Raw genomic sequence first — 17,800 nt, 5'->3', positions numbered from 1 at the left:
CATATCTTCACAAAGCTGGTTCACCAGGCGTGTTTCAGCTTCTTTCTTGTCCTCAGACAAGACTGCTCTGCTTTAAATATTATTACTCTATCCTAATGTGAGAGAATGTGGACTCAGTGTCAGGCAGATCAGAATTTACCTTTACTCTCCCCCAAAGCCTTCTCCAAAAACTGCCTCTCTGCATCCTTGGCTCCATCCATCAATGACGTTATCTTCCCAAGCTGAAAATCAAATCTCCACAGACTGAGAGTACCTTAACTCCCCAGGGAGTTTCCCCAGTGAAACCACAGTGAATTAGCCCAGACTGAAAACAACATTCCTTTGCTCAATTTTACCAATGCCTCCTGTAAGCTCCCAGGCCTTTACAAATCAAAATCCTTTTTAAAAACATGACCAGTGCAATCAGACATACTATATCCCTAGGCTTTTAACTCTTATGTCCCAATATTTAGAAGGAAATATTCCTTAAATCCTCCATTCATCATACACCCTATCCACCAGCCTCACCCACCTTACAACCACCCCCATTCATTCATTCATTCATCCAATCACCCATTCACTAACATTCACACTGGATCTTTACATTTGTCGGACAGTGCTGCAAAAAAGTGGGCATGTCTTCTCTTACCCCACCTCCTGACTGCTCCGATGGCACGGAGCTGGCTGAGGGCCCTTGCGCTCCACATTCCTGGTTAACCCGGGCTCGGAAGACTGGGCAAAATAATTGTTGAGCAGCATCGATTAGTGGGAAAGTTCAAGCGGAGCGAGACTCTCATGACTCCTCAGAAGATAAGGGCCACACACAATGACAAATAGACATGGGGAACTCTGATGGTTAAAAATGTTTCACTCCAAATTTAACTTTCATTTATTCGTAGCCAATTGTGTGATATTCACATTTTTTATTATGCCAGGGAATATATCTTGGACGGGATTCTCCGACCGCCCCCCGCCGGGTGAGAGAATCGTCGGGGGTCGACGTGAATCCTGCCCCCGCCGTCCTCCCAATTCTTCCGCCCTCTTAAAACCAGCCCGGCATGAGTCGCGCCGCCCACCTCAGAGAATGGCGGGGTCCGTCGTGACTCAATGGGCGCCGGGGTTGCCCGAAGTCTCGGGCCCGCGATGGGCCGAAGTCCTACCCGTCTGCTGCCAATCCCGCCGGCGTAAATTAGAGTAGCTCCCTTACCGGTGGGACCTGGCGGCGCGGGTGGGCTCCGGGGTTCTTGGGCGGGCGCGGGGGGATCTGGCCTTGGGAGGTGCCCCCACTGTGGCCTGCCCCGCGATCGGGGGCCACCGATCCGCGGGCAGGCCTGTGCCATGGGGGCACTCTATTGTTCCGTACCGGAGGCTGTGGTCCTCCGCCATTCCCGGTGCGGAACCAAATCCCTCTGCGCATGCGCGGGGATGACGCCAGCACGCGCTGGCACCCCCGCGCATGCGCCAACTCGCGCCGACCAGCGGAGGCCTTCGGCACCAGTTAGTGTGACGCCAAGCCCCTTTCCCATCGGCCGGCGGGGTGCCAACCACTCCGGGGCGGTCCTAGCCCCTGAAGTGCGAAGTGGAACGACACGGTGACACAGTGGTTAGCACTGAAGGTAGACCTGAGGTTATGGGAGTGGGATGGGGGAGAGGGGCCTAGGAGAAGCTGCTCTTTCAGAGGGTTGGTGGAGAATTGATGGGCTGAATGGCTCCTTCTGCACTGTTGAGATTCTATGATTCTAATAATTGAGGCCCATGGAGAGTGTGGTAAATGTACAATTTTGCTTCTTCAAGTCTGTCTTGATGTCAGTGATATGATGACATTTTAATTTGAAGCCATCAAACCAACATTTAAGTAAATTATAGATGGCACTGTTAAGAGGCTGGATACTCCTGCCTCCCATCCGTGGTTTCTCAGCAGCAGGAGGCGGAGCACCATTTGCTGGCATCGGGATTCTCTGCTTCCGTCGCTGTTAGTGAGATTTACCATTGAAGCCGCCCCACACTGCCGGTGGGTGCACTGCTGGCAGGACCAAAGAATCCCGCCGCCAGCGAATGGCCAGAGTAGTCCAGCCAAGGAAATACAATTCCGGAAGCTTTTCTCCTCTAATGTTGCACATTTCAATCGACAAACGGTGGGATTTTCTGGGGCCCTGCTCACTTCCGGTCCCGGCAAAGTCAATGGATTTTCGGCATGTAAGCCGCATCCGCCACGTCGGATCTGCCGATGCCCAGGCCTGAAATTTCCAGCCAAAATTTCTTCAGAGATAAAGAAAAGACAGTGGTAGCCTCAAGAAGTAGAAATAATTTGCAAATACTGCTTTATAAGACCAGAAATGGTGCTTGTGTCGCATGGAAATTTATGATTTTACAGAACAAGCAGGGAAGTAGGAAATGTGCACTCTGGGGGGTGGTTTGGGGGGGGGGGGGGGGGGGAATAGTGGGTGGATCTATGTTAATAAGCAAAATGGGGTTTGGCAGGGGTAACGCAGCAGTGCCCAATCGAGGAATATCAAGGGTAGCCATTTTTTGGACATAAATCCCAATTTTCCTTAGAGCACTGGGATGGTGGATTAAAAACTCCGGCCTTTCACCAGAGTTGTGTGAAACTTTCCAGAAATTCCAGGTTGTAGTTGTGCAGTTTTGCTTTGTGTTTAATGTAGTCATTACTGCTGCTTTGGAAGCTCAGTAAAGGAGGAATAGTTGGGTGTTGAAATGGTAAGATTCTGCGACATGCATGAGACAGAAGATCTAAGACTTGGTTAGAACTTTCACTCTTTCCTTTCTCTTCTGAGCTTCTTAGGCCACTGCTTGCATCTGTTTATAAACCAGCTCCAGTACCACTGGTACTAGAGACTTGCAGGATACAAAAACAACCTCCATTCAGGATAAACTGAGAAACATGCCACATGTCAGGCGGGCAGAGAGAAATGCTGATGCGCCAAATGGACAAGCCCTCCCTCAGCTGAGTTAGAGATTGTCCCTTCCTCAGAACCAAATCCTAATTAAAGTAAATTATCTGGCAGCTGGAACTTGGTGATTTGATGAATTAACCTGCTCGAGGTGTGGAGCACATTAACGCAGAGATGTGTGGAAGATTAGGAGGGCAACTTGTTGTCTAAATAGGGCCCAGCCAGCAATGAATGCCTATTGAGGCTGAGTTCGGTAGTGAGGGAGTGGGTGTAGATATAAACTGAGTCTTCAGCATTGTTGCAATGTCTGTTCAGCTTGCAGTTGCCAGTGGTCTGGGGCCTCACTTGCCTCTGTCTCTGCGTTCTCGGTTGTTTGGCCATGTCATTATAGTGATATGAAGGGAGGAGCAGCAGGTTGTAATTCCTCAGATTACTTTTGTTTTAGTGGAGAGATTGGAGTTGGTACAAACTAGAATTTTCTGTTTCCTACGTGACTGAATATTGCGTTGAAATTATGGATGGTAACAGTTCCACCTCACAGTGCCTTGAGTAAACAGGGGGATAAATTCACTGATCTGGTGCTGTCAGATAGATGGGGGTAATTTTCAAAGGGAGCATGCCTTATTTTCGATGTAAATCACTCTGCAATCCAACTTTAATCTGTGAATGTGTTTCTTGAATAAAGTAGCATTGTCATTATTGGAGAATTATTCCTGCAGCCCAGCATGAACCCACACTATCTTCAAGTATGGCTTTCATTGGAAGCACAAAATTGGTGAATTTCGGCTAGGTTTTTTTTCATGGGATGGAGGCAGCATATATCATCCTAATTGCCTTTGAACTGAGTGGCTTGCGAGGCCATTTCCACCACATTACTGTGAGCCTGGATTCAAAGGTAGGCCAGGCCAGGTACGGATGGCAGATTTCCTTCCCAAAAGGAAATGATCTATGATGCCAGAACGGGACGCAGAGGAGTTTGTACGACAATTTTCAGACTTTTTTAATAAATTGAATTCAAATTTCACCGTCTGCCGAGGTGGGATTCGATGCCAGAGCCCTGGGTCTGTAATCCAATGGCAATATCACAACGCCACCTCTGCCATCACCCTTTTGTTTGGTCTTGTTCCCAACTCATGCTGCAAGGTTTTCTGAAAACACTTTTTAAAAAACTTTTTCAGATTAAAGCAAGCCTCCGAACATTTAAACCCAAAGAACCAACGAACCAAGAGGAAAATATCAAATTTTCAAAAAAGGTATTTAAATGTTGTCCATTAACAACTGTAATTTGTAAATTTACGGCTTCTCAATTATTCTTTGAACTTTGGTTCTTTATCCAGCAGGTTCTCCTTAATTACCCTGTCAAAACCCGTCATGATTTTAAACAGCACTGTTAAACCTCATTTTAATCTTATTCTGGTCTGGGGACAAAAACCTTAGTTTCCTTCTCACGTCACTGAAGTCCCTGAAACCTGTTACAATTCAAGTTATTCAAATCTGCACCCTCGTTAACCCATTTGCATTTTTCCTAGACTGTGATGTTTGGAATTGGAGGCAATACTTCAGCTGGGCCCCAACCAGTGTTTCAGGAAGCTGCTTGCTTTTGCATCTGTGCCTCACTTTGCGTAGCACCAAAGATCCCAAAAGCTTTTCTTTAATAACTTCAAAAGATTTATGTACATGCTCCCCAAGGTTTGTCTGCTTCTCTTGCCCCAAATTCCAGGTCATGTTGCAAGTTCTTAATATGCTGGATGATTAGTTCTCCCGTGCTCTTCACACTTGTGAGGTTCTTTCTAATGTTTTGTTTTATTTGGGAATCTTCTTTGCTGTTATTTTTTCACATCAGATGACGAAAGGAGAAGGTGATTCACCGGACCAGGTTACTGTTCAGGTGGTGAAGCTGAAATTCACTGCACCCCGCCCCCATGGCCTCTGCTTCAATCACTCACTCTGCTTGCCTCACAAACCTCTGTCAAAGATACTCTCTTGCAAAGTAAGGCAATTAGGTATGGGCAATAAATGCTGGCACAGCCTGCGACGCCCACGTCCCATGCACGAATATAAAAAAAAGATTGCTGGAAATCTGGAAAGAACAAAAAATGGTGAAAAAGCCCCAGCAGGTCAAGAATGTGTCTCCCCGCACTGGTGTCTAAATATTCATAACATCGAGGAGCTGTGAGGAGGAAGTTGGCCAGATTGCCGCCCGTCCTCAGTTTCATGGCATTGGTGAAAGGAAAGAGAGAACTTGCATTCACATAGAACCTTTCACAACTCTCTCTCTCTCCTCCTCCTCCTCCTCCTCCTCCCCCCCCCCCCCCCCCCCCCCCCCCCCCCCCCCCCCCCAGCCAACCCAACCCTGGTCACTGATTGGTTACCCAGGTCACGTGACCCTCTCGGAATTTGCCCCAATAAAAGGGACAAACATCACATTCCTGGAAGTCCCAAAGCACTTTACAGCCAAAGAAGTGTTTTTTTCTTTGTCGTCAGTACAGGAAATGCGGCAACTAGATTATGCACAGCTTCCATGGACAGATAATGACCAGATAATCTGCTTTTACTGATGTTGGCTGAGGGCTAAATATCGAGCAGAATTCTCTCATTACTCTTTGAAATGCACATGGGATCTTTCACTCCTACCAGAGAGGGCCGAGGAAGCTTCAGTTTAACGGTCACAACCAAAAAATGAAAGGGTGGGGGGAGTGTTTGGGAGCAGGATGGTGGGTAGAACAGGGGAAAGTGTTCTTGTCTCACCATTCAGTTGTACCTGTGATGGAACCAAATCCCTTCGTACTGCATGTGGGAGAAGCAAAGGCAAATTGGCCCTTTGCTATTTGGCGACAACAACCATTGATCCAGTGCCCTCATTCTGATTGCTTGACATTCACAGACATTAACGAGGAACGTTAGGCGTGTTCGGAATCTCACAATGGCCATGTGGAACACACTTCAGTACATCCAGAGCTGCTTTGAATGGCAATCTGTGCAGAGGAGTTTCATTGCCTTTCTGGTATGTGATATTATTACAATCTATAGTCTGGAAGGGGACTTGTGTTGTCAGGTAATAGCTTCAGATATGACACAGCATGCTTCACATTACAATTGCAATATCTAAGTATCGTAAATCTCTTTGTTAACAATCTCCGATATTGTGATCTCTTACCTAATGTACATATTTAGGGTTGCTGTTTCATGAAGAAAATGCAAAGAATTTCCTCGTTCTTGTTTGTCATCCCGATGTTCTGGCGGATTCTGAGTGCAATACTTTAGAGGGGGAATTCCTGGTTCCCTTCTTGGAATTATTGGAAACTATCCCGAATTTCTCCATTGGCTGATCGTCAGGCAGGAGCAGGGTGATACAGCATCCCTCAAAGCACTAGGAAACATTTACTGCCCCGTTCCTCATCCTGTCCTAACTGACACTGGCCTGAAAGAGGGGGTCAGACTGTCCATTTTGTTCTGTTGGTGTTGGGTCTTGTTAATATAGAGACTGAGATCTGATGCAGTGCATTGTACCGCCCTCCTGCCCGGCACCAGTTTGAGAAGTCATTGGGCCGCATACATACCCATATTTAACTGGGAATCCAGCCAGAGAGGACCAGGTCTGGCCATTGCAGAATCCTTTTCATTGGAAGATGAGGTGCAACAGCCCTCCTCCAGGCTTCAGAAGAATGCTCAGGACCCCTGTCGGCCTGTGACATCCTCCTTTCTTTTGCCTCTGGTTGGTTTGATCTGCAGGTTGCTTGACACTGCGCTGCCTCGAAACTGCGAACCAGAGAGATTGGTCTGCTTCTGTCAGGAAGTGGTGACTCAGAAATAGGCCTGGCCCAGTAACTTGTCCAGAGCTTCTCGATGATCCAGCTAGCACATTCCACTGCCTGATGGTTAAAATCTACCCACTTGTCATTGGGTTTGTGAATCTGTTGTGACATCCGCCATAAACTGTACGGGTAAACCTGCCTTGCTGTTATATTGTATCTTGATTATCACATTTTAGATAATGTTTGGATATTATTAATGATATATTTGCAAAGTAAGGAAAAAGCATTTATATAGCACTTTAGAACTCGTTATGTACATTTGAATCGCTGTTATAATGTGGGGAACGCAGCAGCTAATTTGTGCACAGCAAGATCCCACAGATAGTAAAGTGAAAATGACCAGATAATTTTTAAATTTTGGCCTAGTGATCGATAAATGCCAGGATACTGGGTGAGCTCCCCTGACCAACCTCAAAATAATGCCATGACACATGTTTACCTCCATTTCCAAGGGCAGATAGGGAGCCTCAGTTTAAAGGCATTCCTGACACTGCTGTGATTCTCCAGCGCTGCCATTGGCGTATCGGCCTGGATTTTGTGCTCACGTCCCAAGTGGGGCTTGAACCCACATCTTCTGATTCAAGGGACGGGAGTGTCCCCAACTGAGCTAAGGTTTGCGAATTGAGGAAAGTAACAGGCAGAGTTTTGTTTGGCAGGAAAGATTTTGGGAGAATGCCGGTTAAGTAGCTTTGTGCAATTATTAAACTCAACGCCTCGACAAATGATGGATTGGACAGTTTTGGAAAGCTGCTTGCTGATTGGCTTGGATTGGGTGGAAATGATGTGGGCTGGTGAAGTGCCACAGTTGACCACATTTATTGGCCTAGTGTTCAAATGCAGTACTGTGGCCAACTTTTGACACGTGCAAGTGTTCAGTTATGTACTTTTTTGGAAACGTGCCAAGCTCTTGTCAGCCTGAATGTTAACGATACTCCTCGGATGAGAGTTTCCAAAGTAGTTGGTTGCGGCATTAATAATTGAAAAAGGAAGCTCGAAGAATTCACAGAAAGTCAAAATAAACTATCTTCCTGTAATTAGTTTGAATATCAACATCCCATTTTCCCCCTTGAGTAACAATTCAGAAGCCAAGCTGTCACGAGTTTTCCTTCAACTTTTTAATGGTTGAAATAATGTTGTGGGCCCCAATTTAAAAGTTATTTCCACCTTCCTTCAGGCGCCTCGCTATTTATCAAACTATTCCCCATTGCCAAGCAAGCTGCTAACCTGCTCCCTATTAAGAACATGGGTTTAGGAGTGGATCATTCAGCCTCTCAAGTTTGCTTTGTTATTCAGCCGGCCTGTATCCTAGCTCCATCCACCCCCTAGTTTCTCCACCCTTTAAAACCTTGGCCGAATAATTTTTTTTTATCAATAACTGTTTCAAAATAATCAATTGCGAGCAGTTTTTTTGGAGCAGGGTGTTCTGTTTTTCACTACCCTTTTTGTGAAAGAGTGGCTCCTGACAGCAAAGGCACTGCACCTATTGAAGAAGAAAATAGATTTCGCGGCACAGAAGGCATCAAGGGGTATGGGGAGAGTCCGAGAGTACGGTGTTGAAATAGAGGATCAGCAATGATCATATTGAATGGCGGAGCAGGCTCGAAGGGCCGAATGGCCTACTCCTGCTCCCATTTTCTATGTTTCTCTCACCCTACAATGACCTGCCTCTAATACTAAGGTTATGCCTTTTTGTCACCAACATTGATATTGAACCAGTTGCCAAGGTGACATCGAAAGTTGGCTTGACTTGACTTGCCTTCTGATGCCTCTATACTTTCTGGGATACTGGTGTACCCTTGCTACCCCATCCCTACCAGTAACTGAGTTAAGCGCAGACGTTAGCTGTGAGGAATTACACTGCGACACTGGCAGTGTGCCACTCTGTAACATGACGAGCTATTTTACTACCATGTGCCAACAGATTGCCTGAAGTGGCCTCATTATTAAAGGCCTACTATTCAAGTAAATTAGAAACTGGTGACTCCGTCAGTATTCTGAGATGGACCCTCAAATAATATGCACAACAATCTCTTGACCTGCATTTCACCATGAGTTTTGGGCCCGATAAATGGAAGATTTGCAGTTAAACTATTTCCACTGGTTGGAGATTCCAAAACTAGGGGGCATAGTTTAAAAATTAGGGCTAGACTTTTCTGGAGAGGTGTTAAGAAGCACTTCTTCATGCAAAGGGTGGTAGAGGTTTGCAACTCTCCCACAAACAGCAGTTGAAGCTAGATTATTTGCTCATTTTAAATCTGTGATAGATAGCTTTTTGTGAGGCAAAGATATTAAGCGATATGGGCCAATGGTAGGGTTATGGAGTTAGACACAGATCTGCCATGATCTCATTAAATGTGGGATAGGCTCAAGGGGCGAATGGCCTCCTCCCGTTCCTGTTATTTAAATTGTTATTGGCCCTAAAATCAATTTAAAGGGCTGCAGCTACCTACAGGACCATGGGACCTAAACATTTGACAGTCTTGTCAGAGGTCAAAACAAATGTAGGAAGCAAAGCAGAATTTGTGGGCATGTAACATAGTGTCATCAGATGACTGGTGGTGTGAGAATATTAGAGGTCAGTATGGGGAAGGTTGGCCTGTTATGAAAACAGTACGGTACACTTTGCAGTATTCTGTGTCAAGTCATCGCTGTATGCAGTTCCCGAGAACAAATGTGGAAGAAGGTGACATACTTGGCTAGTGCTGCCATAGTACGACTATACCTATAGTTGGCACATATTTGCATGTTGTGCAATAGTGCCCGAATCTGCTAGTATCATGCCAAGCTTTTCAGAAAACATACACCGCTTACCGCACATGCCCATAACCAGGGGGAATCTAGAACTGGGGCATAGTTTCAGAACAAGGGGTCTCCCATTTAATGATGTGGAGATGCCGGCGTTGGACTGGGGTGAGCACAGTAAGAAGTCTTACAACACCAGGTTAAAGTCCAACAGGTTTGTTTCAAACACGAGCTTTCGGAGCACGGCTCCTTCACCTGAAGAAGGAGCCGTGCTCCGAAAGCTCGTGTTTGAAACAAACCTGTTGGACTTTAACCTGGTGTTGTAAGACTTCTTACTGTGCTCTCCCATTTAAGACCAAGATGAGAAGATATTTCTTCTCTCAGAGTCTGGAATTCTTGTGGCATCCTCTGCAAGTGGGATGGAGTATAAACATCAGGACATCCTGTTATAACTGTCCAGGACATTGAGGAAACCCCACCTAGAATACTGCACACAGTTTTTGTCTTATGCACATGAGGGATATACCTGTATTGGAAGCAGTTCTGAGAAGGTGCACCAGGTTGAGTCCTGGGATAAAGGGTTTGTCTTGCGAGAAGAAATTGTTGGGTCTGTACTCATTGGAGTTTAGATGAATAAGAGGTGATTATTATTGAAATATACAAGGTCCTGAGGTGGCTTGGTAAGGTGGGTGCTGAGAGGACATCCTCCTCATTGGGAATCTAGAATTATGGACCACTGTGTCAAACTAAAGGAGTCATCCAGTTAAGAAAGAGAGGAGAAGAAATTCCTTCTCCACAAGGGTTGTGAATCTTTCGAATCTTCTACCCCAGAGAGCAGCAGAGGCTGGATCATGGAATATTTTCAAGGCTGTGGTAGGCACATTTTTAATTTGCAAGTGAGTCGAGGGATGGGCAGGCAGGCAGGACATTGGAGTTAAGGCCACAATCAGATCATCTTTCCTCCTGGTTAATTAAAAACAAACTATTTCTAGAAATAAATATGAATCAAGAAATTAAACTGAGTTCTGACTCAAAGGTGAATCCCGCTTATGACCACTTGCTGAATACTGGCCACAGATTGGAGCCGTTACCTCCAAGGAGGCCAAGTCTTTCATGGATAGGATCATTAGAATCCCTACAGTGTGGAAGGAGGCCATTCGGCCCATCAAGTCTGCACTGACAATCCGAAAAAGCACTCTACCTAGGCCCCACTCCCCCACCCTATCTCCGTAACTCCGCTTATTGATCATACCTAATCTGCACATCTTTGGACTGTGGGAGGAAACCGGAGCACCCGGAAGAAACCCACGCAGACACAGCGACAAGTGCAAACTCCACACAGACGTTCATCCAAGGCCAGAATCAAACCCGGGTCCCTGACGCTGTGAGGCAACAGTGCTATCCACTGTGCCCTGGTAACAGCTATATCTGTGTGACCACCTTGCTGTGTGGCCCTGTGTAGTCCCACTGCAGTAAAGCTAGGTGTAATGTCCACTTGTAGCTATCCTTCTGCAGGCCTCCACTGAAGCAAACAGACTCCCATATTGGGGAAGTAAATTCGAAAGAGATGTAACTATTAACGTGCTACCCTGTTTTACTCTCTTGTGCAATTTTAAGATCAATACCAATGGAATTAATTTATCCAACCCCTTGAGTGATATTGTTAAAAAGTGAAGCCTAATGCTGCCCTGGGTTCATGCTGTGAAATCCATTCTTACATTTCTACTCCCGCTCCTAAATCTGGATTTCAGTTGTACCTTAATCATTTTAATCTGCCCTTCATTACCGTCCCTCTCCAGCCAACAGGCAAACCAAACAAGTTGCAGCCTCCCCAAACCTATGGCCTGTACATTGAATTCACTCAGGCTAAATGTCATTGCTTAAACTGAAATTTTCGGAAACAAAATTTGATAGGTTTTTTTTTTGCAAGGCTGCGGAGCTAAGATAGCGTTAAGTTGTGAAGCATCCATGATCGAATGGAGAGGTGGAACGGGATGGAGGGGCCGAATGGCTTCCACCGGTACATATTACCCTTCTCTAATGCCAAGAAAAAGTTAAATCATGCTGCAAAGGCTCAAGCTGAATGTGGCATCATTTATTATTGTTTTAGTTTGTCTCCTTGCTGACCTGAGGACACGTCATCAGCTGACTGTCCAGTAATTTACAGCCATGTCTAACTGCTGTGCTTCTTCGCAAAGATAATTCACCCTCCCCAAAATTCAATATTCTAGCACAGCGTCTATTCATTTTCCCCCCGTCTGCATTCTATATCTCAGCATTATTGGAAGCAAAGCACCTCTGTTCTGAGACTATCTGTACAACAGTCATTGGATTATGAAAGGAAATGTACTAACCTGAGCACAGTAGCATTAAATTATCGCCTCAGATAGACTGATACCTTGTGTGACCTGTAACCACTGTGAAGAACACACCTAGTGCCCGGATTTCCATATAATGTGGCCTTGTCTCGTCAGTGACAGAGGTTTGACTGTCATCTTGTCCTGAAGCTGTCATTTTTATTTGCCTGGCACACAGATTTTTTTTTTGAGACGCACGTCAGGTGGTGTAATGTTGCCTATTGTTTGCCCAGGTCTTACCGAAAGCTGCTTCTTTTCACTGCAGTTGGATGTGGGCGTGCTTGATGTGGGTAGGATGTAATTATACTCACCGCAGGTGACAGTTACAAGCAGGGCTTTAGCAAAAAAATGTAACTGAGTGATGGAAAACTTGGGACAAAAACACACCTTGCGGTCCGAGATAGAAATGCATTTCTTCAATTCATGGTTCGGTTTAATGCGATTTTAATGTCGTTTTCTGCCTTGACCTGTTCTGCATTTTTTAATAGAAATGGATTGTTCAGGTCTCTTCACCCGCTTTCTCTCTCCCTCTCTCTCTCTCGCGCGCCAGCATCTATTGTGCACATGAGCAAAATAACAAAAAGACGTTTTCTGTGGCAGCTACTTTGTGTGTCACAGCTGTATAAAGCAGTGTTTGGGTGGGAATGCTGCCACAGTCTTGCTTCCCGGCCTCACAGAGAGGGCGAGTACTTTGCACTTGCTGACCCCTACGGATTATTCACTATGATTTAGCCCAGTTGGAGGGAAAATGTTCATTATCTGTTTCAGCTTGGTTTGGTTCAGTTTAGCATATTGATTTATGATGCACCATGGTAACCGCACTTGACTAGGATTATTATGCCCATCCTAAAGTATGATAGAAAACATCTTGTACTGTTTTGTTTGCTGTACTTTAACTGGATGAGTTCACTCAGGTTATAAGTGTTTATCAGTGAAAAATGCCATGCTATTAAATAATTAAATTCCATTTAAGACATGTTATATTGGACTGATTTTTAGCATTTGGAAATGCTCAAGGCAAGGGAGGCCAAAGCAACGGGTCAGGAATCTGAAGTCCACAGAGTTTTTTTTTTCCACAGCTCTTTGCCAGATCTATGGCACTAGAATCCTAGTTCTGGGCTTTGCAACCAATCAGAGCAGGCAAGTGTGATCGAGGCACGCACCTGACTGTTGCCGCCTTGGCATTTGAAGGGATCCCAACGAGGGGCAGAATGGGAGCATCCAGCAACCCGGAGCTCAAACATGGACAGCTGCTCTCACGCCCCTCTCCAGTTTTCTGAGCCATCCCTGGAGATCATGCTGTGGGATATCAGGGCTTGCAGAGAAATGTTACCCCCAGCGCATAAGAGGAAGAGGCGAGCCTCTGAAGCAGGCCTGGCTTGAAGTGGCAGAGGAGGTGAATGGCAGGAATGTGATCCCTTGTTTATGGAGCAGGCAAGCCACATTGAGTTCACCAGCCTTCTGCACAGCACTCCTTAGACCAACACAGCCTGCTGCTCCACCCATTTCTTGCTCTCTCTCGCTCTCTCTCACTCTCTCTCAGTATTTCCTCACATCCCCGTCTAAATAGCCATTACTAACACTTCCTCTCAATGTATTGCCATCTTACTATATATTCGTAGAATTCCTACAGTGCAGAATGAGGCCATTTGGCCCATCGAGTCTGCACCAATCCTCCGAAAGAGTACTCTACTTAGGCCCGCTCCCCTGCCCTATCTCCGCAACATCATAACCCAACCTACACATTAAGGGGCAATTTAGCGTGGCCGATCTACCTAACCTGCACATCTTTCCATTTCTCACACTCGCTCCTTCCCCCTCGTATGAGAAGAGAATGTATAATACCAGCGAGAGTCAGAGAACTGGGAGTAGCCCACCATTCGTATCTACCCCCTAACTGCTGTGGAGGGGGACACACTAGAGACAAGAGGAGACTCAAAATAGAGGAAGGCCTTGGCAAATATGACATCAGCCACCTGTGAGATGTGCACAACAGATGGTGAAACCCTGCAGATGTCACCAGCAGATCCAAGAAGGAGCAGGAGGCTAAGAAATTCAGTGTGACACCATTTGGCTCACTTGGCAGGAGGTCTTGTTCAAGGAGATGCCATGAGCAACCTGCTGTGGAGGTCTAAGCTGCCTGAGGCACTGGTATTCAGTCATGTCGAGAAAGCTCACACTCTGCCTGTATACTGTGTTGAAGCATCATCTCCTTCAAACTGGAACCCTGTGATATTTCCCTCAGACCGTGGAGCGGCAGGTGGCTGAGGGCAAAGCTGCCCCTGCTGCTCATGGTCCTAATGCTTCTCCTCCCTCTCCAGCTCTTGTTCCTCATCTGAAATCTACGTTATAGTTGCACATGCTGCTCCCATGCTGCTGTGAAGGTTGATAAAGGGAAAGTGCAAATCAAAGACAAAAAAGTCCAAGGTAGCAGAAAGGTCATCCAAAGTCTTAGAAAGCAACGCTGAAGCAGTGAAAACACACTCTCCAAAAATTTCTGTGTGCAAAAGACTCATCTAGGCAAAGAATTTTGCTGTCGTAGTTCAGTGTTTAACGACTTTTCAGCCTGTCAATTCCACATATATTAACTGCAGACACATCCATCCCATGGAGTTTCCTGCACACTCACAAACATGCATGAGCTAAATGTGTAAATGGATGAGCTCCTGCCCGTCAAACACTGGCATTTTTACTTTAATCTCCCATGTGCACCAACAGCAGCCAACTCCAACAGGTTAGAATTGTCTCTTTTTATTTTCTCTCCCCACCCACTCTCTCTTTCATCATCCTCTTCTTTTCATCACCCTCTCCGCTTCATCAACCTTCTCATTGACGTCACCCTCTCTCCTACATTACCCTCTCCTCTTCATCGTGTCTGCTCTTCATCACCCTTTTCTTTTCATCACGCTCTCCTCTTCATCACCCTCTCTCCTTTATCGCCCTCTCTCCTTCATCGCCCTCTCTCCTTCATCGCCCTCTCTCCTTCATCGCACTCTCTCCTTCATCGCCCTTTCTCCTTCATCGCTCTTTCTCCTTTATCGCCCTCGCACTTTCTTCGCCCTCTCTCCTTCATCGCCCTCTCTCCTTCATCGCCCTCTCTCCTTCATCACCCTCTCTCCTTCATCGCCCTCTCTCCTTCATCGCCCTCTCTCCTTCATCGCCCTCTCTCCTTCATCGCCCTCTCTCCTTCATCGCCCTCTCTCAATCATCACCCTCTCTCCTTCATCGCCCTCTCTCCTTCATCGCTCTCTCTCCTTCATCGCCCTCTCTCCTTCATCACCCTCTCTCCTTCATTGCCCTCTCTCCTTCATCGCCCTCGCACTTTCATTGTCCTCTCTCCTTCATCGCTCTCTCTCCTTCATCTCCCTCTCTCCTTCATCTCCCTCTCTCCTTCATCTCCTCTCTCCTTCATCTCCCTCTCTCCTTCATCTCTCTCTCTCCTTCATCGCCCTCCCTCTTTCATCACTCTCTCTCCTTCATCACTCTCTCTCCTTCATCACTCTCTCCTTCATCGCCCTCTCTCCTTCATCGCCCTCTCTCCTTCATCGCCCTCTCTCCTTCATCGCCCTCTCTCCTTCATCGCTCTCTCTCCTTCATCGCCCTCTCTCCTTCATCGCGCTCTCCTTCATCTCCCTCGCTCCTTCATCGCTCTCTCCTTCATCGCCCTTGCTCCTTCATCACCCTCTCCTCTACACCACCCTCTCTTCTTCGTCTTATCTCCTTCATCGCCCTCACCTTTACATCACCCTCTCTCTTCATTGCACTCTCTCCTTAATCAGCCTCTCACCTTCATCACCCTGTCTTCTTTATCATAGAATTTACAGTGCAGAAGGAGGCCATTCGGCCCATCAAGTCTGCACCGGCTCTTGGAAAGAGCACCCTACTCAAGGTCAACACCTCCACCCTATCCCCATAACCCAGTAACCCCACCCAACACTAAGGGCAATTTTGGACACTAAGGGCAATTTATCATGGCCAATCCACCTAACCTGCACATCTTTGGACTGTGGGAGGAAACCGGAGCACCCGGAGAAACCCACGCACACACAGGGAGGATGTGCAGATCCGCACAGACAGTGACCCAAGCCGGAATCGAACCTGGGACCCTGGAGCTGTGAAGCAATTGTGCTATCCACAATGCTACCGTGCTGCCCCTCTACCCTTTATTACCCTCTCCTCTTCATCACCCTCCTGTCTTCATCACCCCTCTTCTCTTCATTGTCCTGTGCTCTTCATTGCCCTGTGCTCTTCATTACCCTCTCTTCGTCACCATGTCCTCTTCATCGATCTCCCCGTTTCATTGCCCTCTCCTCTTCATTGCCCTCTCCTCTTCATTGCCCTCTCCTCTTCATTGCCCTCTCCTCTTCATTGCCCTCTCCTCTTCATCGCCCTCTCTCCTTAATCACCTTTCCTCCTTCATCATCCTCCATTCTTCATTACCCTGTCCTCTTCATCACCCTCTCCTCTTCATCACCCTCTCCTCTTCATCATCACTCTCTTTTTCTGCATCACCCTCTCCTCTTCTGCATCACCATCTCCTCTTCTTCATCATCCTCTCCTCTTCATCGTCCTCTACTTTTTATTACTCTTCATTGCCCTGTGCTCTTCATCAACCTCCTCTTCATTGATCTGTGCTCTTCATCACCCTCTCTTCTTCATCCCCCTCTCTTCATTGCCCTATGCTCTTCATCAACCTCCTCTTCATTGCCCTGTACTCTTCCTCAGCCGCTCTTCTTCATCGCCTCTCCTCTTTATTATCCTGTGCTCTTCATCATGCTCTCCTCTTCATCACCCCCTCCTCTTCATCACCTCCTCCTCTTCATCACCTCCTCCTCTTCATCACCCCCTCCCCTTCATCAGCCCCTCCTCTTCATCACCTCCTCCTCTTCATCAGCCCCTCCTCTTCATCAGCCCCTCCTCTTCATCAGCCCCTCCTCTTCATCAGCCCCTCCTCTTCATCAGCCCCTCCTCTTCATCAGCCCCTCTCCTTCATCACCCCCTCTCCTTCATTGCCACATTCCGGAGCCTGTTCGGGGAGGCTGGTACGGGAATTGAATCCGCGCTGCTGGCCTTGTTCTGCATTACAAGCCAGCTGTTCAGCCCATTGTGCTAAACCAGGGGTGGGCAAACTACGGCCCGCGGGCCGCATGCGGCCCGCCAAAGGTATTTCTGCGGCCCACCAAGTCATTAAAAAAAAAAAAAAAAAAAATTTCTAAAAAAAAAAATTTTTAAAAAAAAAAAATTTTTTTTTTAAAGGTTAATGGGTGGGGGGGCTGTTGGATTACTTACTGGCATAGGGTGGATACGTTGACTTGAGTAGGGTGATCATTGCTTGGCACAACGTCGAGGGCCGAAGGGCCTGTTCTGTGCTGTACTGTTCTATGTTCTATATGAGGCGCCCAGAATCATAACCGGGTGAAGTAATTATTTTACTTAATATACTATGCGGCCCTTTGTGAATTGTGAATTTCTGAATGCGGCCCTTGCACGGAAAAGTTTGCCCACCCCTGTGCTAAACCAACCGATTTCCATAACATTCTTACAGCTGCACACCAAGCTTTACTCCATAAAAATATTCACATTTTGACATCACTATTAAGTCCATCCCATCTATTGTGTCTTTATTGCTCCATGGATTGGTTCCAAAATTCATGGCATTTACAAGTCCTCTCATGGCTTAGCTCCTCCCTACCAGGCAACTGCCTCCAATCCTTCATCCCAACTCCATCCACACCCGCTCCACTAACTCTCCACCTGATTCACAACCGCATGGGCTATTTCTACAACCTACTGAAAAGCTACAACCTATCACCCTGTCTGTCAACCTACTTACAACTCTCAAAAAGCCTGCCCAAAATCTTCAGCACACTACACACACCGAGGGCTTGGACTTCCTCAGAGTGGCCATCAGCATTGACAGCACTCCACTCAATGTTTTTTCACCAAATCATGTCTCCCCTGACCAGCCGCCTCAGGCCGGACAGGTTCCGTATAG

At 46.7% G+C, this 17,800-nt stretch overlaps 1 protein-coding gene across 1 annotated transcript in view; it reads left to right on the top strand.

Annotated features, from left to right (window-relative positions):
- mctp2b (multiple C2 domains, transmembrane 2b) overlaps nt 1-17,800 on the top strand; it is a 504,236-nt gene that overhangs the window by 343,560 nt on the left and 142,876 nt on the right. Inside the window, exons 16-17 of the mRNA XM_038813378.1 lie at nt 4,070-4,144; nt 5,776-5,895. Of these exons, the coding sequence (XP_038669306.1) occupies nt 4,070-4,144; nt 5,776-5,895 (195 nt within the window). The remainder of the gene's footprint in view (nt 1-4,069; nt 4,145-5,775; nt 5,896-17,800) is intronic.

Source organism: Scyliorhinus canicula, chromosome 12 (assembly GCF_902713615.1).
Source record: "Scyliorhinus canicula chromosome 12, sScyCan1.1, whole genome shotgun sequence".
Lineage (NCBI taxonomy): Eukaryota > Metazoa > Chordata > Chondrichthyes > Carcharhiniformes > Scyliorhinidae > Scyliorhinus > Scyliorhinus canicula.
The sequence above is the reverse complement of the archived record's forward strand: the minus strand, read 5'-3'. Positions and strand labels throughout refer to the sequence as shown.